Consider the following 18088-nt stretch of genomic DNA (forward strand, 5'->3'; position numbering starts at 1 on the left):
CTTGCGGACTGATTCTGGATACAAGAATTCCCAAAGAAACCTTCAGATCCAGCTTAACACTGACGGACCCATTAAGTATGTAGAAGTTCTGGGAGGCGACATGATGTCTCAGAGTCAGTCATTTGGATCATATCTCTCTCCAATGTCAGAATTCAGCGATTTAACCCTGGTCAAAACCAGCAGCACTACAAACTTTACAGACACGCTAAACGTGCTTGATGCGTCATTACCAGACAGCGCGTGGATATTCGAAAGCCAACAGGTGAGCGTGTTATTTTTGTACACATTCATAACGGGTGAACACATTGTAAGTATTTCGGTAACTCCGAGTTATCAGCTCTTTTTATCCTATCTATATTATAGGCTATTTATTTTTAAAAGATTATTTTTTTATAGTATTATTTCCTATCTTAAAAAAGATAACTGTTTTTCGTTCTTGCGTCACATTTTTTAAAAGGTGATTTTATCTACATATATTCTGCTGGACGTTTTGTGTGGAACTATGCCTTTAAAACAGTTTCTTGTCATGATTGGAGAGCGCTCCACCAATAGCAGGGCTGACGTGCACAAAGAGATCGACTCCCTCCCCCAGACAGAATGCTGAAGATCATAATGAACAGGCTAGAGACAAAATGCAGTTCACTTGCAGACGTATTACAGTCTAAAACAAATTTCGTGTTTTATGGATTTTAAAATAGTAAATTATTTTTGTCATCGATTACGCACGTAAAATGTATATTAGGACACAGTGCTCAACAACAATTTATCGTGCGTGGAAATGAGGACTCACATACAAAGGAAAATTCTTTTCTGGCAAGCGTTGGTCTGTTTCGCTGTGCTTTGGAGCAATACAAAGGCGCAGCTTCGTTATACTATACCGGAGGAGCTGAAGGAAGGATCTATTGTTGGAAATGTAGCTAAAGATCTTGGATTGGATGTATCTGAGATATCTAACCGTAAATTACGGATAGCATCTGAGTCCGGTAAGCAGTATTACAGTCTGAATTTGCGGAATGGTGAGCTACTTGTGAATGAAATTATAGACAGGGAGACGTTGTGCGGACAAAGCATGAGTTGTGTGTTACCACTACAACTCATAATCGAAGATCCACTACAGTTTTACCGTGTTGAAGTTGACGTCCAGGATATAAATGACAACTCCCCAAGTTTCCTTTCAGATACACATATTCTTGATGTATCAGAGTCCACACTTACTGGGGCTAGATTTCGTTTGGAGCCGGCACAAGACCCAGATGTTGGATCAAACTCTCTGCGCACGTATTCTTTAAATAAAAACGATTTCTTTGTCCTAAATGTAAAAAATGACAAAGACGGAACTAAAGTCCCAGAAATTGTTTTGCAAAAAGCGGTTGATAGAGAGAAACAGTCAATACATAATTTAATCTTAACTGGTATTGATGGAGGTGATCCAGCAAGAACTGGGACAACCCAAATAACTGTAAAATTGTTGGATGCGAATGATAATGCGCCTACATTTGAACAGGATTTATACGAAATTAAAGTAACAGAGAACTCTGCTCCAGGAACGATTATTCAGATAGTTAAAGCAATCGACGTAGATGATGGAGTAAACAGTGAAATTCAGTATGCGTTTGGATCTCTCACACCCGAACCAATTAAACATACTTTTTCCATGGATTCCAATACCGGCGAGTTAACTATATTAAGAAGTCTTGACTATGAATTCAGCACTACGTACAAATTTGACATACGCGCCAGAGACAAAGGAGCGCCAGTAATGGAAGGGCATTGTAGAATCCAGGTGGCTGTTATAGACATCAACGATAATGCACCTGAGATTACTATTGCTTCATCACCCAAACCTGTGCGAGAAGATGCGCCAGCTGGGGACATGATAGCGTTAATAAATGTTAAAGATTTGGATTCAGGGCTAAATGGAAACGTAACCCTTGCCATATCGCCCGGTACTCCGTTTAAATTAAAGCCTACGTTTTCAAACCATTATGCACTAGTCACTGATGCCCAGTTGGATCGAGAAAAGTATCCTTTGTATCACATCGAGCTTGTAGCGTCAGACTCTGGAACACCTCCACTTGTATCTAGCAAACATATTACAGTTAATATACTAGATGTCAATGATAATCCTCCAGTTTTTTCTGAACCCATGTATTCCGTTTACATGAAAGAAAACAACGCCCCAGGATCAATTCTAGCATCGGTGACGGCGTCAGATTTAGACACTGGAGAAAATGCCAAAATTGTCTATTCAGTTCTTGACAATAAAGCTCGAGACGTACCAGTCTCTTCTTATGTATACATAAACTCAGAAAATGGAAGCATATTTAGCATGCACACTTTTGACTACGAAAAAATGAAGGTGTTTGAAATTGTCGTGCACGCCAAAGACAATGGCTCCCCGCCTCTCCACAGCAACGCCACTGTCCGTGTGTTTATTCTGGATCAGAACGACAATATCCCTGCTGTCATTTACCCCTCGGCAGTCACAGGGTCAGTCTCCCACCAGAGGATGCCCCGTTCTGCTAAAACGGGACATCTCGTTACCAAGATAACAGCAGTGGACGCTGACTCGGGCCACAACGCCTGGCTATTTTACAGGCTCGCTGAAGCAACGGACGCATCTCTGTTTAATGTGAATTTACAAACGGGAGAGGTGCGGACTAAACGTTCTGTTTTAGAACAGGATGAATCCTCTCAGAGGCTTGTGATTGAGATAAAGGACAACGGAGACCCGGTGAAATCAACAACTGTCACAGTGGATATAATTATAGAGGACGCATTTCCTGAAACTATAAAAGACTTTCGTGAGAAAAACACTGAAACCAATACGAAGAATGGTAAAATCACGTTATACTTGATCATATCTTTGGCCGCGGTATCACTAATGGTTTTGATGACATGTTCCATCTTAGCAATAAAATGCGCACGCAGCAATGGCGGAAGCTCGAGCTGCTGTATTCGACCCGCAGATTCTGGATATAAAAGTAGCAACAGAAACCTTCAGATCCAGCTCAACACTGACGGACCCATTAAGTATGTGGAGGTTCTGGGAGGCGACATGATGTCTCAGAGTCAATCATTCGGGTCCTATCTCTCACCTATGTCAGAATTCAGTGACTTTACGCTTGTTAAACCCAGCAGCACTACTAATTTTACAGACACGCTAAACGTGCTTGATGCGTCATTACCTGACAGCGCGTGGACGTTCGAAAGCCAACAGGTGAGCGCTTGACTTTCTGTATTTGTTCAATGTATGATTTGGTGATTGGACTAGGCAAACACTTGGTATTAGTGCATATTTTTAGTGTTTGACAAAAAAAGAAAACGTCGACACCCACTGGTCGATTTCAGCACCACATGTCTGGACAGCGCCACACAGTAGGGCAGTTAATGAAATGTGTATTTCCCCTGCACCATTGAAACATCTTGTCCTTTTCGCCTCAGTTCGGGACATTCCGTCAAACGTTTGGGAATCCTCGAATATAACTATATGAATAAATATTTTACAAGTATTATGAATTAATAATAATACTAATAAAATTAAAAGTTCCTAATATAAAAAAAAACTCAACACATGATTCTTATTCTACTCTAAAACAAGTTGGATTAACTTACATTTTTGTGTGCAATAAATAAATGCAAAAACTTTCCACAACAAAGTATTACATTTATTTAAAAACCTGGTACATATAATTCACAGAAAAGTAAGAAGTAAAAAAAGTTGACACAAAAATAAATTTTACAAGATTACAGTCATTCATGTAATTTACTCTATTTAAAATTTTAAATAAAAAACAGTAATTTGGTTTTTCAAATTCCTCTTTCTGCAGTCAATGTTTTTACATTTTCAATGTCAAGGCGTATTTTACTTTGAAGAGCCAAGCAATATTATTTGTCAAAATAAAATAGTGCTACATAGCACTAAAATAAGTTCTTTGCTCATAATGGGAACCTTTTATAGGACCACATTTTGGTGCTTCTGTGGTTCTTCAGTGCTTCTTTGGGATGACTGAGGGGCTTAACAAAACCACCGATTAAACGGTGCAATATAGCACCTTGGTCACCCCAAAGAACCTCCGAAGAGGCCTGAAGAACCACTGAAGAAACAAGATATGGTGTTATATAGCACTAAATATAATAAGGAAGCTTTTAAGAAGTATTTAAAAATATTTCTGTTTCGGGCATGGGTAAATTGTTTGTAAACGCTAGAATTGACAAAAAATCCTCAAATTACATCAAGTACAAATTAAATTGAAAAAAAAATTGACATGTAAATAAATACCTTAAACTAATGTGTGTAGGGGCTAAAAAGGTAAATGTCAGGACCATGGACAGCGACAGTAACCGATCATAATTTTACTTAAAGTAAATATAAAATAATGAAACAAACGAATGCCGTCCACTATTGATGATATGGTGTCAACAACGATACCATCTTACCACCCACTGTTAAATGAAGAAAAAAAAATTGTAAATGTTATAAGAGTTCTAAAACCCTTCTAAATGTTATTTTTTTCTTATTTTTCAAGATTATATACAGAATTTAACTTCTTCAGGCTTAAACCTTACACAAAACGTATTTGTACGAATATAAATGCACGTTTACAGTTCAAAGGCAAATGAAAGCACAAGATTTTCTGTGAAAAAGGTGTATGTATGCCTTTAAAAGAGATTCCGTCATCCATTGGACAACCGGGCACTGAGCTCAGCTCCAATGAGATTCAAGAATTTACAAAGGGATCTACTCCCTCCTCTAGCAAGGCAGCGGTACAATGTCTTGAGAGCTGTGCAGAGCCACACACACGTTATGAAGCTTATCACCACAAATCCGAACGCACAATCCGACTGGATTTACGATTTTAATATGAGAAGAAAAACTACGTTTATCTGTGGATTTAAGCTAAGCATTCTTTGATGGAACGGCTAAAAAAACTGTGGAAATGAGACGCATCCGAATGTGGAAACGGGCAGCAATCTGGCTGTTTTGTTTCTCTCTATTATGGCACAACACTGAAGCGCAGATTCGATACACCATACCAGAGGAACTAAAGGAAGGGTCTGTTGTTGGAAACGTCGCAAAGGACATTGGTCTGGACATTTCAGACATCGCCAATCGTAAGTTACGGATAGCCTCGGATTCTAGTACACAGTATTTTAGCGTAGACACAAGGACTGGTGATCTAGTAGTCAATGGAAGAATCGACAGGGAGGCGCTATGTGGACAAAGCGGCAGTTGTCTGATGCCTTTACAAATTGTAATAGAGAACCCATTGCAGCTACATCGCGTTGATATAGAAATACAAGATATAAATGACAATGCACCAAATTTTCAAACAAAAGATAGCATTTTAAAAATTGTTGAATCAGTAGGTCTGGGTGCACGCTTTCCATTTGAAAGTGCAGAAGATTTAGACGTCGGTAGAAATAGTCTTAATTCATACACTTTGAGTAATAATGCGGTTTTCCGTTTAAATGTGAAAACACTTGAAGATGGTAAAAAAGTACCCGAGCTCATTGTTGATAAACCACTTGATCGAGAGAGACAATCTGTGTACAAGCTCATTTTAACAGCAATAGACGGTGGGGATCCTGTGAAATCAGGAACTATTTTGATACAAGTAATTGTTCAAGATACTAATGATAATGAGCCAACATTTGAAAAATCGCTATATAAAGCGTCCGTGCAGGAAAATACTGCATTTGATTCAAGTATCTTAAGTGTAAAAGCAACCGACTTAGATGAAGGTCTTAACGGTGAAATACAGTACTTTTTTGGAGCACGAACACAAGAATCCATCAAAAAATATTTTAAAATCAACGCCGAAACAGGAGAAATTACAGTTATTGGAAAGTTAGATTACGAGGTAACCAAATTATACACGTTTGATGTATGCGCTAAAGACAAAGGGAGTCCAGAACAGGAGGGTCATTCGTCAGTGAGGCTACACATCATTGATGAAAACGACAATGTCCCAGAAATAATTTTGACATCTTTACCAAGTCCGGTGTCCGAGAATGCGACAGTTGGTACCGTTGTGGCCCTGATTAACGTGAAAGATTTGGACTCCGGTGATAACGGACAGGTACATTTAAACCTCTCCGCACGTCTTCCCTTTAAACTAAAACCAGCGTTCGATAATCATTATTCTTTGATTACGGACTCGCTCTTGGATCGTGAAACCACTGCAGAATATAAGATAGAATTGGTAGCCACGGATTCTGGTGTACCATCCTTAAAAACAACAAAAACTGTAATCGTTAAACTCCTTGATGTGAATGACAACCCACCATTTTTCTTCCAGTCCTCATATATCGTTTACATAAAGGAAAACAGTCCCCCTGGGACTGCATTATTTTCTATATCTGCGTCTGATATCGACCAAGATAAGAATGCTTTCCTCAGTTACTCAATTCTCGATTTAAATTCAAATCACATGCCCGCTTCGTCGTATTTTTACATTAACTCTGAGAATGGAACTATTTACAGCACGAGCTCATTTGATTATGAGACAGTTAAACGGTTTAGTGTTGTAGTGCAGGCTAAAGATCATGGCTCTCCATCTTTGAGTAGCAACGTAACGGTCCATGTGTTCATTCTGGACCAAAACGACAATGTTCCCTCTATCATTTACCCATCTGCAGTAGCAGGGTCCGTCGCACATCAAAGAATGCCGCGTTCAGCTAAAGCAGGACATCTTGTTACGAAAGTAACAGCAGTGGATGCGGATTCGGGTCACAACGCCTGGATTTTCTACAGGCTCGCCGAGGCCACGGACGCGTCTTTGTTCAATGTGAATTTACATACGGGAGAGGTAAGGACTAAACGTCCTGTTTCAGAGCAGGATGACCCCTCTCAGAGACTGTTGATAGAGATAAAGGATAATGGAGAGCCAATCCAGTCCACCACAGTCACAGTAGATATATTAATAGAGGACGAGTTTCATGAGCCCATTTCAGACTTTCGTAAGATCCGACCTGAAGCCGACAAGAAAACTGGCAAAATAACATTATATCTGATCATCTCTCTGGCTTCCGTGTCTTTGTTGTGTCTGATGACTTTTTTCATCTTACTTGTGAAATGCGCACGGGGCAGTAGTGGGGCCTCGAGTTGTTGTATAAAGAGATCAAATTCTGGATATACGAATCCCAACAGAAACCTTCAGATCCAGCTCAACAGTGACGGACCCATTAAGTATGTGGAGGTTCTGGGAGGCGACATGATGTCTCAGAGTCAATCATTTGGATCATATCTTTCGCCAATGTCAGAATTCAGTGATTTCACATTAATTAAGCCTAGCAGTACTGCAAACTTCACAGACACTCTAAACGTGCTTGATGCATCATTGCCAGACAGCGCGTGGACGTTTGAGAGCCAACAGGTGAGATACAGAATAGTATTTGAATAATGTTTTATTTTGTTTTGTCGAAAACATATTTTAACTGTTTAAAGTGTATAGTTTTTTACACATGTGTGTGTTTGTTTGTGTGTGTGTGTGTTTGTGTGTGTGTGTATTTAAGAGAGAGAGAGAGAGAGAGAGAGAGAGAGAGATGGAGAGGTTTGAAAGAGAACCAAAAGGCTTCCGTAAGAAAGAGCGGATTTATTTCAGCACCCCTATTGTGGAAAGCGGGCAATATTCAATTTGAATTGAAACCTAAGAATGGATCCACCTAGGGGAAAGGGAGGGAAATACATTTCTGAAACGTGCCTTGTTTGTGTTTTTGTATTTTACTTGCGTTCCTGCACTTCTGAAGCAGTCCGATCAAAAGCGTGTATCTCTAAGGCGTGAAGTTAACTGCAAATATAAGTAGAATTTATTGCTCTAATGCCCATTGCTATGAAGTTGTTATTTTATATGTCGGTAAAAGTTAAGCCCAGTGGTGTTGTGATGTTAATTAAAAAAATGTCTCGAGAAAATTGCATTAGCCTTATTAATAATAATTAATTCATTGTCGTGTATTAGTAGTATTGGCAGCAGTAGTAGTATCAAATTGAGATCTACAAACGTTACAGAATCAAACACTGCATATTGCAGTTTGCTTGAATTATTCTTCAATGCATCTTATAAATATATGTGTATTGCCATAATTATTTTTAAGGTTAATAATATGTCTAAAATGATTCTGGGAAACTACTTCCAGTAAATCTTTAAATCTTTAAGATGCTTTACCCAAAAGGGACTCGTTTCCTTTAAGACGCAGCAAAGCACCTATTGGACGACTGAGAGCTTAGCTCTCTACCAATCATGGTTTAGAATGTACATGGGATCCACTCCCTCCCCCAGCCAGAAGAGGAGTACAATGAAGAGAGGATGCATGAGGATGCGTTAAGCAGACATAATAATTCGAAAATGAAGAATAACGCTTGCTTTGTCTGTGAGCATCATACAAAAATTGGTTTATGGGAATAACAGGCGCATCAGCAAGATGAAACACGGGAGGATCGGACGATGGAAAGAGGCAGCGCTTTGGCTGTTTGATTTCTGTCTATTATGGAATACAATCGGTGCTCAGATTCGCTACACAATACCTGAAGAGTTAAAGGAAGGATCTGTCGTTGGGAATATCGCTAAGGATCTCGGTTTTGACATTTCAGATATCAACGAGCGTAAGTTACGGATAGCATCTGAATCAAATGAACAGTATTTCGGTTTGGATTTAGGGAAGGGTGAACTGGTAGTTAATGGAAGAATAGACAGAGAGACGCTCTGTGGACAAAGCGCCAGTTGTCTAATGTCGCTGCAGATCGTTATTGAGAATCCATTACAGTTGCATAAGGTTGAGATAGAGATACAAGATATAAATGACAATGCACCAAACTTCCAAACAAAAGATGGCACATTAAAAATATCTGAATTTTCAGCTCCGGGCGCACGATTTACGCTTGAAAGTGCCGAGGACCTAGACGTTGGCAGCAATAGCTTGAAATCCTACACACTGAACAATAATAATTTTTTTCGTCTTAACGTAAAATCTCTAAAAAATGGTAGAAAAGTACCAGAACTTGTGGTGGAAAAACCTCTAGACCGAGAGAAACAATCTCTACATAAACTTGTAATAACTGCACTGGATGGTGGCAGTCCAGTCAAATCAGGTACATGTGTGTTGCAGATAATTGTTCAAGATATAAACGACAACGAACCAAAATTTGAAATGTCTACTTACAAAGCATCTGTCATGGAAAACGCATTGTTTGGTTCAGATGTGATCAAAATAAAAGCCACTGATTTAGATGAAGGTTTCAATGGCGAAATCCAATATTTGTTCGGTGCGCACACGCCTGAACCTGTTAGAACTACTTTCAGTGTAAACGCTGAAACTGGTGAAATAACATTAATTGGAAAACTAGATTACGAGACCGTAAAGTCTTACAATTTTGAAGTCTGTGCTAAAGACAGGGGAAATCCAGAGCTAGAGGGGCAGTCATATGTTCAGATTGATATCATAGATGAGAATGACAATTCCCCAGAAATTCTCTTAACATCTTTACCCAACCCTGTGCCTGAAAATGCAACAATTGGAACGGTAGTAGCTCTGATTAACGTTAATGACCTGGACTCGGGTAATAATGGAAAAGTTGAATTATTTGTCTCTTCCGGTGCGCCTTTTAAATTAAAACCATCTTTTGATAACCATTATTCGTTGGTTACTGACTCTTCTTTAGACCGTGAGGTTTATTCTGAATACAATGTAGAAATTCAGGCCACAGACTCCGGTGTACCTCCTTTAAATTCTGTGACGAATGTAAATGTGAAAGTACTTGATGTAAACGATAATCCTCCGCTATTCTCACAATCCGAATATAACGTATATATAAAAGAAAACAACCAGGCAGGTGCTTCATTGTTTTCTGTATTTGCTTCTGATGTTGACCAGGATACGAACGCTATAGTGACATACTCGATCCTGGATTTAAGCTCAAATCAGATCCCAGCATCATCATATTTTTACATTAATTCTGAGAATGGGACTATTTACAGCATGAGCTCATTTGATTATGAGAAAGTGAAACTGTTCAGTGTTGTAGTGCAGGCTGAAGATCATGGCTCTCCGTCTCTAAGTAGCAACGCAACGGTCCATGTGTTTGTTCTGGACCAAAACGATAATGCCCCAGCTGTCATTTACCCCTCCACAACCATGGCCTCTATTTCCCATCAGAGGATGCCGCGTTCTACTAAAGTCGGACATTTGGTTACTAAGGTAACAGCAGTGGACGCAGACTCGGGCCATAACGCGTGGCTTTTCTACAGGCTCGCTGAGGCAACAGAAGCTTCTCTGTTCACTGTAAATTTGCATACGGGAGAAGTGAGGACTAAACGCTCGGTTTTAGAGCAGGATGACCCCTCTCAAAGACTCTTAATAGAGATAAAGGATAATGGCGAGCCAATCCAGTCTAGCACAGTCACAGTGGATATATTAATAGAGGACGCGTTTCATGAGCCCATTTCAGATCATCGTAAAATCAGATCAGAAGTCGACAGGAAAACAGGAAAAATCACATTATATCTTATCATCTCTTTAGCTTCGGTATCATTGTTGTGTCTTATGACATGTTTCATCTTACTAGTGAAATGCGCACGAGGCAGTAGAGGCAGCTCTAGCTGCTGTATAAAGAGATCAAATTCTGGATATACGAATCCCAACAGAAACCTACAGATCCAGCTCAACACTGACGGGCCCATAAAGTATGTGGAGGTTCTAGGAGGCGACATGATGTCTCAGAGTCAGTCATTTGGATCCTATCTCTCTCCAATGTCAGAATTCAGTGACTTTACACTCGTTAAACCTAGCAGCACTGCAAACTTCACAGACACGCTAAACGTGCTTGATGCGTCATTACCAGACAGCGCGTGGACATTCGAAAGCCAACAGGTGAGCCAAATTATAACTTGAATTAAATCTGCATCAATGGACGGTTGCACGTTATCATTTAACAAGTAGTGCATAATTCTTCAATTTAAGATAGCTACAGTGTTTCATTTCAGAACCATGGACAGCTCCAGAACTGCTGCTTTCATGCTGAAGCATAATGGAAGTCAAAAGTGCACGTGAATGTCCGATCAGTTTTTTCTTTATTGCAATGCAGCCTCGTGGAGTAGTTAAGATAAAACGCAAATTTCATTCATTGATTCTATGTTTTGTGTCTGTTGTGTTCCAAGCACAGTAGTAACTGCAGCGCCCACATTGCCAGCAATCACATAATCCTAAAATCTTACACAAGAAAATATTCTCGCACTATGACAAACTACAGGTAATGACGCCAGTAAACGTATTTCGACACAGACATTTTATTTATACAACGATATTTATTATAAACTCATGAAATACTTTTTAAAAAGTGAATTAGATTTAAAAAAAAAGTTTATTAGCTGGAAAATAATTAAAAAAATATAAATGCACAATATCGTCTGTTATGTTAAAATGCTAATAACCTGTAGCTCAGTGGTTAGAGGATGGCGCTTACGACGCCAACGTCATGGGGTTTTATTCACAGGGATTGCACATAATTAGAAACACATGTGTAGTATAATGCAATGGAAATCGCTTTGGATTAAATGTTCTGCCAAATGCAAAAATGCAATAATCTAAACTGCGCAATGAATATTTGGGTAACCAAGAAATTAATATTGAAGTAGCTACCACAAAACAGAGCCGAAGTAACTATCAGATGACGAGTAACACAAAGCACAGAGGCATGGTTAAGGAAGAAAACCGTCTATTGGACGAGAGAGCGCCAAGCTCTGTACCAATCATGTATTAGACCGCACAAAGGGATCTACTCCCTCCCATTGCGAGAGGAGTATGTTGAGAGCTGTAGAGAGAGGAAACACGCACGGCTTATGGGTATGATGATGCGTTGAGTGGTCGCAATTTAAAATGAGGAATAACGTTTTGTTAATCTGTGGAAGAATTATAAGAGTTTATTGATGGGAATATTACCTACAGCAAAGCAATGAGACGCAGGAGGATCGGAGCATTGAAATGGGCAGCGCCTTGGCTGTTCGCTTTTTCTTTATTGTGGATTACAATTGGAGCTCAGATTCGCTACACAATACCTGAAGAGTTAAAGGAAGGATCTGTCGTTGGAAACATCGCTAAGGATCTTGGTTTTGACATTTCGGATATCGCCGATCGTAAGTTACAGATTGCATCGGATTCCAATGAACAGTATTTTGCTGTGGATTCGGGGAAGGGTGAACTGGTTGTTAATGGAAGAATAGACAGAGAGACGCTCTGTGGACAAAGCGCCAGTTGTCTAATGCCATTGCAGATAGTTATTGAGAATCCATTACAGATGCATAGGATCGAGATAGAAATACGGGATATTAATGACAATGCACCAAACTTCCACACAAAAGATGCCATATTACAAATACATGAATCAGTTGCTCCCGGCGCACGGTTTACCCTTGAAAGTGCCGAGGACCTAGATGTTGGCAGCAATAGCCTTAAGACTTATTCACTTAGCAATAACAATTTTTTTCGTCTTAATGTAAAAAGTCTAAAAGATGGAAGAATAATACCGGAGCTTGTGGTAGATAAGACTTTAGACAGAGAGAAACAGTCCGTACACAAGTTAATATTAACAGCCCTTGATGGAGGCAATCCAGTTAAATCTGGCACATCCTTATTGAGCATAATTGTTCAAGATATAAACGACAATGAACCCAAATTTGACGTAGCTGCATACAAAGCTTCGGTTTCAGAAGTAGCTACCATTGGCACAAGTGTGATCAAAATAAAAGCGACTGATTTAGATGAAGCTGTTAATGGTGAAATACAGTATTTTTTCGGTGCTCACACGCCTGATCCTGTAAGGTCGGCTTTTAGTGTGAACGCTGAAACCGGCGACATCACGGTAAATGGAAAAATAGATTACGAAAATAAAAAATTATATACGTTTGATGTTTGCGCGAAAGACAATGGAAGTCCAGGGCTAGAGGGGCAGGCTTCTGTTCAGATAGATGTCCTAGATGAGAATGACAACCCACCAGAAATTATCCTAACATCTTCACCGAGTCCTGTGCCTGAAAATGCGACAGTTGGAACAGTAGTGGCTCTTATTAACGTGAAAGATTTGGATTCCGGTGACAATGGCAAAGTTGAGCTATCGGTCTCTCCTGATGTTCCTTTCAAGCTGAAACCTTCGTTTCTTAACCATTATTCGTTAATCACTAAATCTTTTCTAGACCGTGAAGTAAATTCTGAATATAAGGTAGTAATAGAAGCCACGGACTCCGGTATACCACCTTTAAAAACAGTTAGGATTTTAAATGTGAAAGTGCTTGATATTAATGACAATCCTCCACTATTCTCACAGTCCGAATATAACATTTATATACAAGAGAACAAACAGGCAGGTGTTTCTTTGTTTTCTGTAACCGCTACTGATATTGACATGGATAAGAACGCTATTGTGACGTACTCTATTGTGGATTTAGGTTCAAAGCATGTGCAAACATCATCTTATTTTTATATAAATTCAGAGAATGGGACTATTTACAGTATGATCACTTTTGATTATGAAAAAGTAAAACTGCTTAGTGTTGTAGTGCAGGCTAAAGACCATGGCTCTCCATCCCTCAATAGCAACGCAACGGTCCATGTGTTTATTCTGGACCAAAATGATAACGCGCCAGCTGTAATTTACCCCTCCACAGTCACGGGGACTGTGTCTCATCAGAGGATGCCCTATTCTGCTAAGTCAGGACATCTAGTTACAAAAGTAACAGCAGTGGACGCTGACTCGGGCCATAACGCTTGGATATTTTACAGGCTTGTTGAGGCCACGGACGCTTCATTGTTCAATGTGAATTTACATACAGGAGAGGTAAGGACAAAACGCTCTGTCTCAGAGCAGGATGACCCCTCTCAGAAACTGTTAATAGAGATAAAGGATAATGGAGAGCCAATCCAAACAAGCACAGTCACAGTGGACATACTAATAGAGTTTCATGAGCCTATTTCAGACTATCGTAAGATCAGACCTGAAGCCGACAAGAAAACCGGCAAAATAACATTATATCTGATCATCTCATTGGCTTCCGTGTCTTTGTTGTGTCTGATGACATTTTTCATCTTACTGGTGAAATGCGCACGAGGCAGTAGTGAGAGCTGCTGTTTAAAAAGATCAAATTCTGGATATACGAATCCCAACAGAAACCTTCAGATCCAGCTCAACACTGACGGGCCCATTAAGTATGTGGAGGTTCTTGGGGGCGACATGATGTCCCAGAGTCAATCATTCGGGTCCTATCTCTCACCTATGTCAGAATTCAGTGATTTCACCCTCGTTAAGCCCAGCAGCACCACGAACTTTACAGACACGCTAAACGTGCTTGATGCGTCATTACCAGACAGCGCGTGGACATTTGAGAGCCAACAGGTGAGCCAAAGACAGTTTTAAATTCAATTGGATAAAGTGTCTGCTAACATATTGTTTTCAAGGATATTGCGACATTGCGAGTGTGTTGATATGTAACTTTATGTATACATGACCAAAGAGGTTAAAATAGTTTAAAGCCTTTAAGAGAAACTCTCCAACCCATTGGACAAGACAGATGAGCAATTTACCAATGATGTGAGAGACTACACAAAGGGATCCACTCCTTCACAACCAGAATGTTGAGAGCTAAAGAACGATACACTTGTGGTTGTGAAGCTGACCGCATTTTTCCCCCAAATGAAATAAAATGCTTTAATTTGTGGATCTGCAAGGTACAATTCTTTATTGGAAAAGAAAACGCACCAGGGAAATGAGACTTATATCCTCTGAATCGGACAGACAGTTTTTTAGTGTGGAATCAGGGAATGGTGAGCTCGTTGTCAACGGTAGAATAGACAGAGAAAAGCTTTGTGAAGCGCCAGCTGTCTGATACCACTGCAGGTTGTTATATTTTTTTAACAGTTGTATCACGTTGAGATCGAAATAAAAGATATAAATGACAACGCACCCAATGTTCATACCAAAGACGGCATATTAAAAATGTTGAATCAATTTCTACAGGTTCTCGATTTAAACTCGAACAGTTTAAAGTCTTACTCGTTGACCCGTAATAATTATTTCTGCCTTAATGACACATCTCTGAAAAATGGACGAAAAGTGCCAGAATTACTTGTTGAGAAACCACTAGACAGAGAAAAAAATCTGTTCACAAGCTTTTAAAGTTGTGCTATTGTTATAAAAATGATGATAATGATTTATTATTATATATTCACTATTATTATTGGAAAATGTTCTACTCATCCCACCTGCTTATAAGATTGCTAACGAATTCAAATCTGTTATTTTTTTCATTTTAAAATATTTATTTCCTTTGAAAATACATCAAGGTTCTTTGCTCTGTTTGAAAGCAAGTTCAGATTCTGTAACTTGTGCCTTTAAGAGACTGCTCCGTTGCTATTGGTTATTGCAGTTCTTTTCTGCACCAATGACATGCAGAATTGTACAAAGAGATCTACTCCCTCCCCCTACTGACATTACAATGTTCAGACCAAGCAGAAACAGGGGATGCTCTAATCGCTCGGGCAAGATGGACTGTAATATTTATTTGAGAAAAAATAAACAAAAAGAAAATCGCCTTCTTGGTGGGATCCGTAGTTTTTATTCGCACGGTGAATCGTCTGGATTTTAAATAAAAATGACGAAAAGGATTGTATTTAAAGGGTGGAAGCGTCACTGGCTTTTCCATTTCATTTTTATTCTTTTGTGGATTGTGACAGAAGGACAGACTCGCTACTCCATTCCAGAAGAACTTAACGTTGGCGCTGTCGTTGGAAATATTGCTAAAGATTTAGGCTTGAAAATATCTGAGCTTTATGAACGTAAATTGCGAATAGCCTCTGAATCAGGCAAGCAGTTTTTCAACGTGGATTTAAGCAGAGGCGAGATTGTAGTTAACGAGAGAATCGACAGAGAGAATCTTTGTGGAAAAAACGCGCATTGTTTGTTACCTCTTCAAATCGTTATCGAGGACCCTTTACAACTTTATCGAGTGGAAGTTGACATAAAGGATATTAATGACAATTACCCGTATTTTCAGTCGACGAACAGTGAATTAAAAATAGCAGAATCGACCGTTCCGGGTGTGCGCTTTCCTTTGGAGGGTGCAGTAGACCCAGATGTCGGCAGTAACTCTTTGAAATCTTATACTTTAAGCAAAGACGATTGCTTTAGTTTGAAAGTAAAGGATCTTGGAGATGGCCGTAAGGTACCAGAATTAGTACTCCAGAAAGCACTGGATCGCGAGAAAAAGCCGATGCATCAGTTGCTGCTAACTGCCTTAGATGGAGGAAACCCGGCAAAATCTGGAACTTTACAAATAAATGTTACCGTGCTGGATAACAATGACAACAATCCTGTGTTTGAGAAAACCGTATACAAAGTTTCTATTAACGAAAACACAAAGCAGGGTACGTCGTTTTTAAAGGTTGAAGCAACAGACTTAGACGAAGGGCCAAATGGAGAGATATTATATGCTTTAGGGAAACACACTTCTGATGGCTTGCGCTCTTTGTTTCGTATTGACGAAAAAACTGGAGAAATTATTCTGAATGGGGACTTGGACTATGAGACCACTCCTATGTACAACATTGAAATAAGCGCTAAAGATAAAGGGGTTCCTGAAATGGAAGGCCATTGTACAGTTGAAATTGGAGTATCAGATATTAACGACAATCCGCCGCAAATAGTGCTTACGTCTAAACCGAGCCCTGTCCGCGAGGATGCTCCAAGCGGGACAGTTGTAGCTTTAATAAGCGCACGAGACATCGACTCTGGTGTCAATGGAAACGTTACACTGCATACAAATTCTGGCCTTCCTTTTATTTTAAAACCGTCATTCTCAAATGAATATTCATTAGTTACAAACGGGGTTTTAGATCGTGAAACGTTTCCAGAGTATAACGTTGAAATCACCGCTTTTGACTCAGGCACACCACCTTTAAGTAGCACAACTATAATTCCAGTTAAAATTCTTGATGTTAATGACAATGCCCCGAAGTTCTCTGATAATGTGTATTATGTATACGTAAGAGAGAATAATACTCCAGGATCCATTATTTGTTCAGTAATCGCACAAGACGTCGATACCGGCCTAAATGGTAAAATTTCATACTCTATCGAGAACCCTAAAGTTTTTGATACACCTATATCATCATATATGTATATAAACTCTGATAACGGTAGTATATATAGCATGCATTCGTTTGATTTTGAGAAAATAAAGGTGTTTGAGGTCATAGTTCAGGCTAAAGATCATGGATATCCATCTTTAACCAGTAACGCCACAGTTTACGTGTTTATTCTGGATCAGAATGACAATGTCCCCGTTGTTATTTACCCCTCCACAGTCATGGGGTCTGTATCCCATCAGAGGATGCCTCGGCCTGCTAAACCAGGGCATCTCATTACAAAAGTAACAGCGGTGGACGCTGACTCGGGTCACAACGCTTGGATTTCATACAGGCTCGCAGAAGCCACCGACATGTCTCTGTTCAATGTGAATTTACATACAGGAGAGGTGAGGACTAAGCGCTCTGTTTCAGAGCAAGATGAGTCATCCCAGAGACTGATAATAGAAATAAAGGATAATGGAGAACCAGAGAAGTCCACTACGGTGACTGTGGAAATACTAATAGAGGATGGCTTCCATGAGCCAATCTCAGACTATCATAAGAAAACTGTAGAACCTAGCAAAAAAAGTGGGAAGATAACTTTGTACTTGATCATCTCTCTGGCATCTGTGTCGTTGTTGTCTTTGCTGACATTTTTTATCTTACTAGTGAAGTGTGCGCGAGGAAGTACAGGCAGTTCAAGCTGCTGTATCAGACGAACTGATTCTGATTACAGGAACCCCAACAAAAACCTTCAGATTCAACTAAACACTGACGGACCCATCAAATACGTGGAAGTACTCGGAGGAGACATGATGTCTCAGAGTCAGTCTTTCGGGTCTTATCTCTCTCCAATGTCAAATTTAGTGATTTTACTCTACTCAAACCTAGTAGCACCACAAACTTCACAGACACACTAAACGTGCTTGATGCGTCATTACCAGACAGCGCGTGGACGTTCGAGAGCCAGCAGGTG

The 18088-nt window shown here is 39.7% G+C and overlaps 1 protein-coding gene across 37 annotated transcripts in view; it reads left to right on the plus strand.

The window, feature by feature from the left end:
- Positions 1–18088, plus strand: part of LOC130411842 (protocadherin gamma-C5-like) — a 136676-nt gene that overhangs the window by 109803 nt on the left and 8785 nt on the right. For 2 of the 37 annotated variants that reach the window (XM_056736762.1, XM_056736774.1), the window contains exon 1: positions 8285–10869. The exons of 28 other annotated variants lie outside the window; for them this stretch is intronic. In XM_056736762.1, coding sequence (XP_056592740.1) covers positions 8425–10869 — 2445 coding nt within the window. In that variant the 5' untranslated portion in view covers positions 8285–8424. Of the gene's footprint in view, positions 1–996; positions 3221–4664; positions 7380–8284; positions 10870–12139; positions 14384–14410; positions 18086–18088 lie in introns of those variants that run through there. 7 more of the 37 variants (XM_056736796.1, XM_056736798.1, XM_056736795.1 and 4 more) reach the window with 6 other exon arrangements.

Source organism: Triplophysa dalaica, chromosome 22 (genome assembly GCF_015846415.1).
Source record: "Triplophysa dalaica isolate WHDGS20190420 chromosome 22, ASM1584641v1, whole genome shotgun sequence".
NCBI classification, from domain to species: Eukaryota; Metazoa; Chordata; class Actinopteri; order Cypriniformes; family Nemacheilidae; genus Triplophysa; species Triplophysa dalaica.